Source organism: Eretmochelys imbricata, chromosome 7, assembly GCF_965152235.1.
Source record: "Eretmochelys imbricata isolate rEreImb1 chromosome 7, rEreImb1.hap1, whole genome shotgun sequence".
Classification (NCBI taxonomy): Eukaryota; Metazoa; Chordata; order Testudines; family Cheloniidae; genus Eretmochelys; species Eretmochelys imbricata.
The window spans coordinates 28218134-28233997 of record NC_135578.1 but is presented as its reverse complement, the minus strand read 5'-3'; the positions used below and the strand labels follow the sequence as shown (position 1 = coordinate 28233997).

At 40.2% G+C, this 15864-nt stretch overlaps 1 protein-coding gene across 1 annotated transcript in view; it reads left to right on the top strand.

Moving 5' to 3' along the window:
- CACNA1D (calcium voltage-gated channel subunit alpha1 D) overlaps positions 1–15864 on the top strand; it is a 328116-nt gene that overhangs the window by 216443 nt on the left and 95809 nt on the right. The window contains exons 18-23 of the mRNA XM_077821490.1: positions 476–545; positions 1347–1416; positions 3095–3239; positions 5215–5344; positions 10310–10369; positions 15415–15521. Coding sequence (XP_077677616.1) covers positions 476–545; positions 1347–1416; positions 3095–3239; positions 5215–5344; positions 10310–10369; positions 15415–15521 — 582 coding nt within the window. The remainder of the gene's footprint in view (positions 1–475; positions 546–1346; positions 1417–3094; positions 3240–5214; positions 5345–10309; positions 10370–15414; positions 15522–15864) is intronic.

The window sequence follows — 15864 nt, the reverse complement described above, 5'->3', positions numbered from 1 at the left end:
GTGCAATTAAAATATGATTGTATCCCTAGATCTATATGTGCAACTTCTGTTTAGACCAATTCTGCAACCTTACATAGACAACAAGCAAATCTCCTGTTGAAGTCAGTGTAGTCCCATGGAAACCATAAGAGTTGTGTGTAAGAATCCAAGAGCACAGTATATCCATTAGTATTCCTATAAAGACAATGCATTGCATTTTTAAGGAATTAGTTTCTGGAGTTATATTTAAAAGGATAATCTGTTGAATGAATCTAGTGCACTGGGATGAAACACACTTTATTACCTTTGTATGTGGTATGTCTTCTCTGTAAATGTCCCTTCAAATCAAGTACCTATATTTCCGTAGGCATGACCTCTTCATTTTTAATAGAGTGGGTAGAATAAGTTAACAATCATTCTTTCATCAGTCTTTGCTCTTTACTTAATGGGGTTTGTTGTTTTGTTTTGTTTTTCTTTCTTTTTTTTTTTTTTTTAGAAAAGAGAGTCTGGAAAATAAAAAAGGTGACAAATCAGAAGGTGACCAAAAGAAGGCCAAGGATAATAAGGTGTTTATTTCTATAAAAATATTTTATACTGTTAAAAAGTGGCTCTGTTGTTCATGCCAATAAGTTCTTTTCAACACAGATGTGCACTATGTGATTTCTTTTTTAGGGCCACATTTTCTCCTAAGTGTTTTTCCCCCACATAAGGGACAGGAAGTTGTCATGGAACAGGGTTTTCATTCTCACAGAATGGGCAAAGGGTAGGGACCACAGAATCTGCTGTTCACATGAGATCCATGTAATTTCAGACCACCTCAAAGGCCCGAACCATTCCTACGGATGCATAGCTCCTGGCAGAATGACTGTACCTGCTCCTCCCGATCCCCTACAATTTCTCTGGGGAGAGGAGTTTTAGAGCATAGAGTAAGTTAACATTGTCAGGTTTAGCATAACCTATAGCTTTAGGCTCCTTGTAGATTTCTGCTGGAAAAGTCCTTTAGAAGGCAATACTGAATTATAAACTTCCTATAGAATTTTCAAACCACTCCATGTAATTTCCATAGAACCCTACCAGTTTTATCCCTATTACATTCCGCAGATCTTTTTGCCTAAGTGTAGAATCACAAAAATGTATATAGGGTTTAAAAAACCAGACTTTTAACAAAGATTACAGCTTTCCTCTCTTGCTCACTTCCAAAGTGATCAAACCATCATGGCTCTGTTGATACACTGAGAGAGTAAGCATGTACCTGGCTTCTTTGGTATTGAATAATTTATTTGTTTTGTTTTTTGGATCATCTACATGCATCAATTAAATGTTGAAGTTTAATTTTCTTCTGAAGTGTCTTTTTGCCATTGCCATAGGTTACAATTGCTGAATATCGAGAAGGAGAAGATGAGGACAAAGACCCCTATCCACCTTGCGACGTACCAGGTATGCCAGCAAGATTATAAACATGTTTAAGTCAGTACATTGAAATGTAAATGTACAGTCACATTTACCATTACCTTGTCTTGACTCAATTCCTTTGAAGTCAGTGGAGTTAGACCCTCTGATGTCAGCAGTTATATTGGCCTGTGGAATGTGGTGCTATTGCTTTTTCTACAGCCCATTTAGAGAGTACACATAAAGTCTGATAGCTCATCTAATAATAGTTATCTGGATTTGGGGCAGAATCTGGAACTTCCTTGAAATGGGTAGATATCATCTTATGAGCTTCTGATGGCTTCCTGCTAACACACATTTCAGTCAAAAATCAGGTTGCTTCTGTCTCACCAGCTGTAGAGCTGTTACAGACATCCTACTACCTCCCACCCGCTCTGTGAACCCTTGATCTAGACACATTGGCAAGTGAGGACAGACGCAGGGATGTTAAGTGACAGGCTGCAATTTTATTAAACTTAACACAGGGGAGGGGCACTACCCACCTTGTTACCCATACTCTCATCTACCAGGCATTTTAAGTGGTTCCAGTGCAGGGGTTGGAGGGCTCCTACCATATAACCCACAGGTTGGGATAGATTCTTCTCAGCCTAGCCCTAGGACTCAGCCTGCTCTTCTGAATCATTTCACACACCCCAGGAAGGGGACAGATGGTATTAAAATGGGGGGAACCTTGACCTACGAAGGCAACAAGGTGTCCTCCTGTCCCATGAGTGCAAGGCCCATCAGCAAAATCCCAGGTCTTTTACTTCTGGGAACCGTCCCTTTTAGCCTTTTCACCAAGGCTAATGGTCCACTAGTTGCAACTAACTAATATCCTACTAAGTACTACCACTAATGACTGAATTCTATTCCTATTAAATCTAACTGTGCTTCGAGGATGCTGTGAGGAAGGTGAAAAAACCTACCAGGACTCTGCCAGTTTGGCCCCAACGGGAAGAAAATATTCTTTCCTGACCCCCAAAACAGGCACTTGGACAGACCTGCAGCATCTGCAAACACATTCCCAAAACTACATCTACAGGAAGTGAGGATTGGGCTGCTGAAATAGAGCTCCACATGCCCCAGGGTAGGGTTTAAATTAATGAAATGAGAGAATGACAGACCAATCAGCTCCTTACCTCCCCCCACTGACCAATGAGTGGACAGAGTCTCTGGTGGGGGGAGGTGTCATTTCCAGAATGTGCTGTCCTTTCCCTTTCTAATGGGGCTGTGGCAATCACTGCCCATCTGGTTTTGCACCCACTGAGGCAGGTGAGTGGCATTAACATCCACCATTGTGCAGAGTCCAATTACTTGGACTTTATATACAGGAAAGTGAGAGGTTATGGGATGTGTGGAGGGAAAGCCACCAATCATTGCAAAAATTAACCTAAAGCCACTACCCCTCTCCATCTAAGATGTGGTAAGGACTTTGACTCACTGCACTAAATTTCAATAGGAATTAGGCACTAAATGACTATGAAAAGCTCCCTAAAGAGTCCCTTTGGTGTGTAAATTGATTAATGAAAGATATGTCTCTGACACCTATGGGAATGTTTTTGTATTAATTAACAGATTTTTAATGCCATTTGTTGAATATATATTTTAATACAAGCAATAATTGTATATTGTTATGAACAAAAATTTAATCTTTTTTATTTTTAGTAAAAAAGTGTTTAATTTAAAGTAGGTGAAGATGAGGAAGATGAGGAAAATGAACCAGAGGTACCAGTTGGCCCACGTCCCCGAAGAATATCTGAACTAAATATGAAGGAGAAGATAACACCAATTCCTGAAGGGAGTGCCTTCTTCATTTTCAGCAGCACCAACCCGTAAATATCACCTTTCTAAATGTCACTTCTGTGCTTGGGGGCTTCATCACTGAAGAGCTAATTCTGCCCTCACTGAAGTCCAGGGCAGAACTCCCATTGACTTCAATGGGAGCAAGATTGGACCTTACATATTTCATTAAATAAATGAATTTGGTTCCTTATATCCCATTGGTATGGTGGTATTTTCCAAAATTCAGCACTGAAGATAACAATAAAAGCAAAGATAAATGAAAAAAATAAAAATAAAAACAATAAAACCTGGGTGCTTTAGGGAATTGGGATTGGGATATAGAGCCTTTCATCTCTAGGTATGATTCCAGACTTGGGCAGTGGTGAAGAAAGCTGTTTTGTTAGTCGATGGAAACTGCGACCATCTAAAAAAAGGAGGACTTGTGGCACCTTAGAGATTAACCAATTTATTTGAGCATAAGCTTTCGTGAGCTACAGCTCCACTGAATGCATCCAATGAAGTGAGCTGTAGCTCATGAAAGCTTATGCTCAAATAAATTGGTTAGTCTCTAAGGTGCCACAAGTCCTCCTTTTCTTTTTGCGGATACAGACTAACACGGCTGCTACTCTGAAACCTGTGACCATCTCGTAGCTGTTCAGTTGTGCATGTGAAGTGAGTAGAGTCCACGTCATAAAACCATCAACACAATTAGCAATCTCACTGGCAGTCTCAGCATACAAGTTAAAGAATGACTTGGCTTGGAAACAGTTACCATCTCACCACTAGAGGTCCTTCCAGGTCAGGTATGAGGAACATTTGTGGAGCAGTGTATGTGTGGGGCAGTTTATTCGACTGCTGTCCTTGTTATATTGATTCAGTTAATAAATGACTTCAGTCTCCAGACCTGTCAAGCAGCACTTTTCACAGAAAGACAAACTTCACTAAAAAGGTAAAAAGAAAAGGAGTACTTGTGACACCTTAGAGACTAACCAATTTATTTGAACATAAGCTTTCATGAGCTACAGCTCACTTCATCGGATGCATCCGATAAAGTGAGCTGTAGCTCATGAAAGCTTATGCTCAAATAAATTGGTTAGTCTCTAAGGTGCCACAAGTACTCCTTTTCTTTTTGCGAATACAGACTAACACGGCTGCTACTCTGAAACCTAGGTAGCTTCTGTTATCATGGAAGGTAATTAACAGTACCAGAACATACAGAAATCCTTTATTTACTAAGAGGAGAATAGATTCCTTAAGAACCCACTGACTTCTCATGGGAAGCTTTCAAAACTATTTCATTCTGCTGATTCTGCTTTTCCACTGATGTAAACGTGAAGTAACTCTATTGAAGTGTTCAGCTGGAATGAGACCCGAACTGGGTTCTATGACTCTAATCCTGTGTAAAGCTGAAATCAGCATTACGTGGTAGCTTCCTAGTAGCAAGCACAATCTTGGAACAACTGGTAGCCTCATTAGGAAATTCTGGTTTGAATAGAGCCCTGAAGTATCTAAATGAGATACTGAGCCCAGTCCAACTCCCACAAAGTCAATTTAGGAATACTTTCATTGGCTTTAATGAGAGTTGGTCCAGACTCATTGAGCCTGAAATTAAGCCTTTCTCACTGAGCCTGAAATTAAGGCTTTACTCCTTCATAGGAATATCTGCTAGCATGGACCCCTTTGCATATGCACAGTGTGGCCCAATACTGGGGTTTTAAAAGAAACCTAGAGGAGTTAGGCATCAAAATCCCATTGAAAATCAGTGGGAACTGGGAACCTAACTCCCTTAGACTCCTTTGACAATCCTAGCCTCAAAGTCTATGGGCCAGATTTTGAAATCCTTTACCAAAGTTTAAATCAAAGCAGTTGCTCTGGATTTACCTGGGTATATCTGAAAGCCGAATCCAGCCCTGCTCTTAGAATTGTTGCCATAAGCTTGGCAGAGAAGCTTAGAACACTTGCTCTTTGTGAGCCCTGCCTGCTGTAAATTATTTACACATGCGTATTTTTCTGCCTCTTTTTCAGAATTCGAGTGGGATGCCACAGGCTCATCAACCACCACATCTTTACAAACCTCATCCTTGTCTTCATCATGCTCAGCAGTGTTTCCCTAGCGGCAGAAGACCCAATTCGCAGTCACTCTTTTCGAAATAACGTAAGCAAAAATACATAGATGAGTCTACATAACAAATTTTTAACTTATTATGCCTTCCTTCTGACTAATAAGTAATCATTATGCTTGGAATATGCTTATTTTTATAGTGTAGACCTACATGATAGCACATTTTAACTAGTCTACATATATTTGATTTTTTTTTCTCGCTACACATAGTAAAATGTTAAGTATTTTACAATTTTACAAAGAATAAAATACTATTTATACTACCTTTACTAACTAGTGTGGATCCCTTTGAAAAGTAATGCATGGAACAGAGAGAGCATATTTTAATTCTAAATGAATTTTACTTTTTATCTGTGTTGATGTTATGGGTCTGATCTTTTCTCATGCAAATTAGTTATTTCAATTACATGAGTAATTGGTGGCAGGATGAGGCCACATGTAAATAAAAAAATCAAATGAACAATTTAATTTTAAAAAATTATGACATGAAAAGCAGAACATTTTAATTCATTTTTTAAAAGTGTTATTATTTGAATCTGATTTTGAATATATTTTCAGCTTATAAATGTACATTATACACCCTGACAACGAAAGAAAAAGGTACTAGGTAGAAATGTATCTGTTTCTGGAGAGCCACGTGTTACATACATTGGTATGCAATTCATCTATGAATAGAAATCTCTTTTCTCCTGTTCTCCCATTTGCTTCTTTCATATATTCAAGTTATCTTATGATGAATCCACAGACATATGGACAGCCCTATCACTTCTGTGTATGAAGATATTCATACATTAACAAAGTAATACTGTTCAGCAGTTGCAGTCTGATTTTTAATGGTCAGCTTGAGAAATTGTCTTTTTCTTTCTTTCTTTCTTTCTTTCTTTCAAATTCAGAAATATAAAACTTCTGCTGTATTCATCTTAAATGTCTGAAATGACCACTACGAAGTGGTTAGGTTGGATGTGATTTATACATATGTTTTTCTACTTAAATAATTTTAAAACAGTAACCACAGAGTAAAAAAAAATCACTATAATTCTAGGCACCCTTAAGGTTCCCATGAAAAATGGGTGGGTGAGTTACAATCCAACAAAAGAGGAGCTCATTTGTTAAGTAGATAACCATGTTACCTGAAAATGGCTCCCTATAGCTGAAACAAGCACTGTACCAATCTAGAGTACTCTGTGCTCTTGAGTTCAATAGGAGCTTTGCTTGGCACTCATATACCATGGTGATGGGTGACCTTATACAAACTGAGTTAGATACAAGGAGTGCATACTCCGGCCCAATATCATATCTCCTAACATTTCACCACTGCTGCATATCCAGCATTAGTGATGTAAAGAAGAAGCCCCTCAGCTTCCTATCAGCTTTATACACTTTATATAAGTATGAAATTGTTGTTACGAAGAAGAAATGTAAAGAAGCAACCCTATAGGGCAGGGATCGACAACCTTTGGCACGCGGCCCATCAAGGTAATCCCCTGGCGGGCTGGGATGGTTTGTTTATCTGCCACATCCGCAGGTTTGGCCGATCGCCGATTTCCATAGTTCACCGTCCCAGGCCAATGGGAGCTGTGGGAAGCGGCGCGGGCTGAGGAATGTGCTGGCCGCCGCTTCCCGCAGCCCTCATTGGCCTGGGACGACGAACCTCTGCCAGTGGGAGCTGCGATCGGCTGAACCTGCAGACACAGCAGGTAAACAAACCATCCTGTCCCGTCAGGGGCCTACCCTGATGGTCCGTGTGCCAAAGGTTGCTGATCCCTGCTATAGGGAATACCATATAGGGAATTTTGGGTTGCTATGACTGAGCTTATATCACCAGGCCCCCTCTTTCTCTTGCCTGTAGTTTGATGTACGGAGGCTGCTCTGCGGCTCCAATAGCCTCTTCAGACCCTGCAGAAGGAAGATGGGGCAGGATCAGAGGGGGATTGAATAGAGGCCCTGACCTCTTCCAGGCCTCAGCAGGTGCATTGACATTGCAAATAAAGACTTGCAGCAGTGAGTCTCAGAGCCCAGGTCAACTGACTTGGGCTTATGGGACCTGTGCTACAGGGCTAAAAATAGCAGTGTAGACATTCAGGCTCGGGTGAGAGCCTGGGCTCTGAAACCTGGAGCGGGGGAGGGGTTGCTGTGTGGTCCACAGAACTTGGCGCTTGACAATAGAAGAAAAAAATGTTTTAAAAAATCTTAACTTTGTTTAGAGGTAAAAAGAGGTCAGAGCACAGACACTTGTATTCCTTCATAAAATATTCAGTGGAAATATGTGCTTTTCCTATCTATACAATCTGGTTAAGTATGTTCGTATAAATAAGTCACACTAACAGATAAGGAAGAGACAGCAAGTAGCAAATCCTTGAGTTCCACCCACAGTATGAGACTTACTCTGGAAACAGTTTGAAGGGCTGATTACTGTCTTTTGCAGCTAGAAGAATGCTGAGCAGGTGTAGCTCCTGAATAGACAGGCTGTAAAGGAGTATCCCTTTGCAGGGGGCACACAGGCAGAACGCCTGAGGGAAGTGGAGGTGGGGCCAGGTGTGCTCCTTGCCCTTCAGAGATGTGCAGTGTGTTGCGCCTATACTCCGGCATCTGGATTCTACATTGACCTAATACATACAACCATGTTTCCCACAGTGGCTGGCCCCAGTGAGTAAAAGAACCTTCTAATTAGTGACAGCAACTGGTGCTGTTCTGTTAGCTCAGGTGGTAGGGATTTGTGTTTTGAAAGCTGAAGTCCAGAAAGTTCTGAAAAGTTTGATCCTTGCTGCTGGAAATGATATCTCTACAAATAGGGCCCCATTCTAAATGACTCTCAAGCTGGGTCTTGAATTCCAGTAGGCCTCAGATCTGTTCAGTGCAAGCTTTGCTAATGGGGCTTCATGCACAGGACCACATCTACTTTTAGAGGCTGACCCATGTGACTTTTATGGGAGCCTTCTGCTCAAAGCTGAAGGAGTTACTTCTTTAACTCAGTAGTGTCCGGTGCTTTTGGTGTGAATGTCCTGGGTTTGATCCCCAGTGACAACCAGGCTGTCTTTACCTAGCTCATTATATTAGTAAGAATGCAGAAAGAGGGGCTGCCTGCCTTGGCTATATCTCTGATCCAGTAGGTCATACTTTCTCTGTGTGCTAGCTGACGAGTTCAAAATGTGCTACCCCCAGTGTTTTGCCTAGCTCCAACACAGATATAGTGAGGGGAAAAAGTGGTTCTTGGTGACCTCTTCCTTCCATTGCTAAAATTCAGAAGGCAAAATAAAACACTGTTGTCATGCTGCAGTGTAATGGTTTGCAGTACTTCCTTTGATATTCTAGAATAGGTCTCTTGCCAGTCTTTGCTGAAAGGCTTTGCTATTTATATTTTTTCAGCTATTGCAGGAACCAGAAGCATCTGAGCTTTGGCTGAAATGAAAAGTAGATTTCCCTGTGTCTAATCTAATATGGGCCCCTTTTCCCTGTTGTCCATTATTGAATTTTCCCTGCCATTTCATTAGCTGCTGATCACTGGCATCATGTTTCTGACCGGAAGAACAAATGCGTAGTTGGGTAATTCCCTTGAAAGGAAAACTAATGTTGGATTGCTTGTTAGTTGCCCTGGGTAGGTGCTAAAGATAAATGCACTGTTTCCTTACACAGGTGAAATCCTCGCTGTCTTGAAGTGTATGGCAAAGCTCCCATTGACTTCAGCGGAGTGAGGATTTCACCCAAGGTCATTCTGAAAGCTCTGCACGTCACCTTTGACTCTACTGTTATTTTTATTTAATTTTCCATAAATTACTCACAGCTATATATGCCAAAATACAAGAGAAAAAGTAAATGTGTTAGTAGATTTTAGGTACTTTACTTATTCATTAATTTTGCTATGTGATCCTGTAGCCAGTACATACCGCCTACCACAGCAACAAAATATACATAGCAATATTTAGACTGATTTAGTAAATCTGACAAAGTATATGACAGTCTAATTTTTCGATTCAATACTGTGATGGAAAAAGTACATTATTAATAAGCTTTTGTTTGTCTGAGAGTCTGTAAGTATATTGGAATCAGAAGAAAGAACATCTGAAAGCTGATAGGTAGGTCCCTACCAAATTCACAGTCCATTTTAGTCAATTTCACAGTCATAGGATTTTAAAAATCATAAATCTCATGATTTCATATATTTAAATCTGAAATTCAATGGTGTTGTAACTATAGAGGTCCTGACCCAAAAGGATGTTGTGGGGGAGGCTCTCAAGGTTACTGTAGCGGAGTCTCAATATTGCCAGACTTACTTCTGCGCCGCCGGTGGCGAGGTGCTGCCTCCAGAGCATGGCCAGCAGCCACTGCTCTCCGGCCATCTAACTCTGAAGGCAGCGCAAAAGTAAAGGTGGCAATACCATGGACCCCCTACAGTAACCTTGCAACCCACCGTAGCCCCTTTTTGGGTCAGGACCTCCTGTTTGAGAAACGCTGGTTTCCCATGTGAAATCTGTATACTATATACACAAAAGACCAGATTTCTTGGGGGAGACCAGGTTTCACGCGGGACACCAGATTTCATGGTCCGTGACGCATTTTTCATGGCCGTGAATTTGGTAGGGCCCTACTGATAGGAGAAAGGTCTAAATTGAAAGAAAATATTGCATATTTGGTCCTATCATTTTATGATAGAAGAAATCTCACTTTGAACTTAGTAACTTCTAATGAACTTTAAAATAAACAAAAAATAGATATGCAGTAGCTAAAAGTTCAAATTACTTTGCCTACATTTCCCAACTAAATTCTTAGATTAAAGTAGGTATTTTTGTGCACGTGATCTAAATTGTAAATATTTATTTATAGATGGATTTCTTACTGTGGCACATATTATACCTTGCAGATACTTGGTTACTTTGACTATGCTTTCACAGCCATCTTTACTGTTGAAATCCTGTTAAAGGTAATGAATTGTTAATTGATCCTTGTTAGCTCAATAGCAGCTTTAGCAATAATGTTTGTAACTTTTTGTTTACCTTCCAGATCCTAGGGTATGCAGATTATGTCTTCACTAGTATGTTTACATTTGAGATCATTTTGAAGGTAACAGGTTTATAAAGAAGTTTGTTTAAAAGGATTTTCCTTGTGTGTCACCTACCAAGAAAAGGCACTTGAAGTGTTCTCCACCTTTTCCCTAAACGATCAAAGCTAAACTCTTTTTAAACCAAAGGATTTTTTAATTTGACAATATTTTATAGTTTTGATTGGTTATCTTTGACCTTTGGGTGCATGTAGAAGCTACTTTTTATCATCACATCAATTTAATAATTCATTTTTTACCCTTTTTTACACTTACAGTTTGTCAGAAAAGGGAAAAATAATTCACTGCGCATGAGCTTTCCTCCTCCTTGTTCTGGCATTTCCAAAAAGATCATAAATCTTTTAAAGAGGGAGCATGGATTTTCTCATTTCTCTTGCTGAACTATATTCATAGAGCTAAAATAGTAGACAACTATTTTCTTGCAACAGGACTTGCAAGATATATTGCGTTTATTTATAGTCTAAGATACTTTGCATTTTATCTTATCTTGGGCATACATTTAAATACTCAGAAAGGCATAAATATGCTTGCTTAAATGTATTACCCATGCATGAGTTCAGAACTGATATTTGAATGTACAGTTTGTGTACTGATTATTAAGACCATACACTGGGGCTACTCAACTTTTAGATATATGAAGATTACTCTGGCAAAGCAGCAGTAAAACTAGGGTTTATGTTTACCTGGTGCAGTCTAGGTGACAAATGGAGAATGAATCATGAAGAATAATTAGATATGTATAAAAGACTTCTTTAGAGCTATATACATTTTATAGCCATCACAAGATGCTTGAAAGCTTCATGCAATGAACAACAGCCATAAGTCACTTGTTGACTAGCTTTGACATATACCAGTGAATTTTTGGTACAGTAAGAATCCGTACATAAACTTTGCATTTCCAGCTGAGGATTAAGCATAACAAAAACTCTTCTACCAGCTTAGTTCATATTGGTTTGTTCTTTTCACAGTGAATTTTGATTAATACCAGATAATGCAATATTTGGGCTGTTTACAAGATAACCTGTATTTTATATAGTAAACTATTTTTATGTTTGTAAGTGTTCACCTACTCCTGCTTATATCCCATGATTTCTTATATTCAGTAGTGAGGAGCCTGCTAAGAAAATAGTAAATTAGTTAATAGTTGTAAAGAGCTCTGAAGATGTAAAATGCTAGCATAAGTACTAAGTATTCTTATTATTTATTGTTTCATAGTTCCATAGAGTTTAAGGCCAGAAGGGACCATTAGATCATCTAGTCTGACCTCCTGTATAACATAGGCCATTAAATTTCACCCAGATAATCCTATATTGAACCCAATAACTTGGGTTAGACTAAAGCATTTCAGTCCCTAGGGGATGAAACTGCTGTGAGCCCCAGACAGAGGACAGGAAAGACTGAGGGGTCACCAATGTACTGAATGGCAGGGAACTGATCAGGTGAGACATGCCCAGATGAGCCCAGCAGAAGATCCAAGCTCCATGCTGCCAAGGAAAGTGAAAACCTCCTATGGTCCTTGCCATTGTTAAATCAAAGCAATGCTGAGAGATGAGCAGAGAGAATTATACACTTGACAAAACAAGTAAAAACAGTAAAGTTGCTGTACTAACATGTCTCAAACTTCGGCTATGCTTACTTATGATTAGAGCTCTCCATACTGTCCATGCTGGGTTTTGCACTGTGCTTTCTGCAATGCCAAGTCCTGTTGCTAAATACTCACAACAAGAGTTAATTCAGGGTTAAACATGTAGTGAACATTATGTGCACATCTCATTTAAATTCCAGACCAAAAAAAAGATGAAACTGGAGTTAATGTAACTTAAAGGTAAAATATATTACAAGAAAGTTATAATTATCCCCAAAACAAGCATTAAAACCAAAAAATTCAGAGTTAAGATTAAAACATAAAGAAATCCATAGTAAGATACAGAAATACGCAGTTAAGACACACATGAAACCTTAACTCTGCCCTGTAGTGACACCACAGGGGAGGGGCAGAATGAAAAACTCTTTAAAATGTAAGTATAATCTAATGTGGGATCATCAATGTTTAAAAAAGCCTCTATCATTATCGTGTAGTGTCACTAGAAGTAAATTCTCAGAAAACTAATTCTGATCTCAAAGAGTAAGTGCAGTAAGTTGGGGGAGGATATGTAGTATTAATTTCATATATAGCAAAGACATTGAATGTCTGCTTAAATACGAATACCCAATTCAACCTTAATTATGGGGGAACTGGGGCTAGGTTAGCTCCTGTTGCAAGTCAAAGTAGTTTCTGGGCTAGTCTAATTTTCATCAGCTGGAACAACACTTATGGTCCATTTCACTGGCGCCATGACCACTCCAACATGTCCCCATGTGGGGGTCAAGACTGAATACAGAAGCAACTATACAAACCTATGCCAATCAACTGGTTTCTTTAAACCAGCTTTCCATCCTGTTCGCTCTCCTGGAGCAGTGCAGAGGGGACAGAGTGAGACTTCTGCTGCTGCCCCAGTTCTGCCCATGGCATACCTACGTAGGCCAGTCAGCACTCCTGTGGAATTTTGTACAGAAGAAAGAGGCAGCAGTGCTAGCTGAGCACAGAGCAGTAGAAGCTCGCCCTGTTGAGTACATTCTGGGCGACTACTGAGCTTCCATTGCGTGAGAGCTGCAACAATGTTCAACTCTTCTCATCCACTTCCAAGCCTTGCCCTTGACCCTTTTAAAGAACAAGCTGTTTTTTTTGCATAATGGTTTTTGTCAAAGACTTCAAATGGGACTTATAATTATTAAAGCAGAGGGCAGCCATATAAATATGGTGAGACTTAGATCTGTCTTTTTATACAACTGTATCTTTCAGTGTGGGAGTGTCCCATGTTACACTAACTATGAAGGTGCCCACACACTATGGTGATGGGGATGGAATGAATAGACAGACAGATATATGGATAGGTAGAGGATGTGCTCTATATGATCATGTGAGAATACAGTTGTGAATATTATGTGGACTTTATTGTCTCCATACATCTCACTTCAGTAAGCTTCGGGCTTGTATTAAAAATAGGTTTTTGTTCTTCTACCTTTGGGGATATTTAGCAGGTGAGCAACATTTGGCTCACAAAGAGGGAAAGATTAACAGGAAGATGAGAACAGAAGGACATATAAAAGAAAGAACAGTCTCTGGATCCAGCAGCCCTTTTCAGATGTGTAATGCCCACTGAAGCTAACAAGAGCTCTTGTGTGAAAGGGCTGCAAGGATCAAGCCCATAAACAGTGATATATGTTGTAGGACACATATACTTATAACTTGTGGAATCTTTTTTTAAGGTGTTCACTGATGGAGTTGATCACCACTCTGGGACAAACAGCCACTCCTAGTTCAGTTTATAGCCTCTTTCCCCAGGGCTCTGTTTAGTCTCCAACACAAAACAAAAAGGAAATGTAGGACAATAACAAAATTAATAGTCTTGTTCTTGGCTGAGACCGTGGGGCATCTGGTCTCTGGTAACTGAAGGGTCTGGACCTTCCCAGCCTAGGACTTGGATCCATGGGGCCTTCCTGCAGCCTTCTGCTGCAACCACAGGAGAATGTGTGCCCCTCACCCGCTCTTGGAGCCGGGACCCTCATTTATAACCTCCAGCTGGGAATCAGACCCAATCATTGGGTATTGTTCAGCAGGGTTTGCTGATTCCAAGGACCATGCCTGATGGGTTTTCCTCCAGAACAGAGCCAGCTGTTCCCACATACCCCTTGGTCCTTAAGGGTATGTCTACATAGCCAGTGATGGCCTGCGGAAGTGAGCCTCCAAGCCAGAGTACGCAGGACTCATGCTACAGTGCCAAAAATAGCTGTGCAGTCAGCTCTTGGACTGGAGCTCAGGGGCTATCCCCACCCCAAGGCTTCAGAGCCCAAGCTCCCATCAAAACTGCAATGTTTATACTGCTGTTTTTAACTTAAGCCCCGTGAACCCAAGTCTATCAACCTGGGCTTAGCGGCTTGTGGGCTGTGTAGAAATACCCTAAGGGGCCAGACCACCATGTTATAGGTTGGCAGCTTTTTCTTTCTAGCTAATGAATGGGATTATGGGCCCAGTACTATGAGATAATAACAAGCACTTCCTGAGAGATACTGAGTGCCTCTTAATTCTCCTTGAAATCAATGGTAGTTGAGGGTGCTCAGCAATTCCCAAGAGGTATTTAGAACCTTAGAAGATTAGATTCTGTATTCACATAGCAGATGAACTGGGTCTATCTGACAACCAGGTATTTTGACATTACCGACAACTTTTGTTCAGATTAGGTGTGGTACAATCTATACCCATTAAAATCCATACATAAAAAGAAAATTCTATTTGAAATGCCTGTTTTATGTTTATAATTGGTTTAATAGGTTTCCATCTATCCATTTTTGAACCCATATATAACCTTAATTAAGTTAGAGATATCTGTAATAGACTTGAGTGTTTTGTACCACCCGAGAACATCTCTGTGCTTCCCAAATTCTGCCTGCACCCAAGGCCAGGGCAGTCTCTAGCATAATATAGAAGAGGCTGCTCTAATTAACTGCAATCTCTCGATAGCTACCTGTGGGCTACTTCGCAGATGGGAAGGGCTGTCGCCCTCAACACTACAGCTACTCCCTCCCCTATCCCCTGATACACCCCTTTGTGAGCCAGCACATCCCCTACAGTGGGGGCAGTGAGGGGGGACAGCCTAAGGCCGCATATAACAGCCCTACACTGCTTCTGCATGAGATTTTTCTCCCAGGCTTTTGCAGCCCCTTTACTGTGCTATGGTAAAGGCCTAATCAGTTCAGCTTTTGTACACACACAGAAGTGTAACATTTTGATATCCGGAACAACTACCACATCTCGTTCTGTTGCTTAAATGCAAATTGTTTAATTTGGAGGAATATATATTCAGACTGTTTTTTGTATATTAATTATTGTAACCAATAAAATATTTGATTATACATTTGCAGCCTCAACAGATGTCTTGTAAACAGCCTAAATTTCAGGTTAAATGAAGAAAAACAGAGAGTAAATGTGTAACCATTCTATTTTTAGATGACAGCTTTTGGAGCATTCCTTCACAAAGGGTCTTTCTGCAGGAATTACTTCAATTTGCTGGATTTGCTAGTTGTGGGTGTTTCTCTGGTGTCGTTTGGGATTCAGTAAGTATTACAGTTACATTTTAAGTGGCCTATATTTTTTCCTCAGGGGTTTTAAAGTAAAAGTGGCCCTTTGTAAGGGTTTAGATTCTGCCACCTTTATTCATATCTTGAGTCTGGGTGTGCAGAATTAGCATTTAGTTACTCCCCCTCCACCTCCAGAGCAATAAAATGTGGCATAGAAAATGTTATAATTCAAGTATGGGCCAGCAGTAAATTACTACTTCCCTACTTTCACACCAGAGCAGGATAAGCTGAGGGCATTGTGCCTGAGAGGGGTAACTCACAGAGCTACTCCTTGGTATGTTGCAGCTTATGCATAAGGTTACGATTTTTTTGGGTAAAA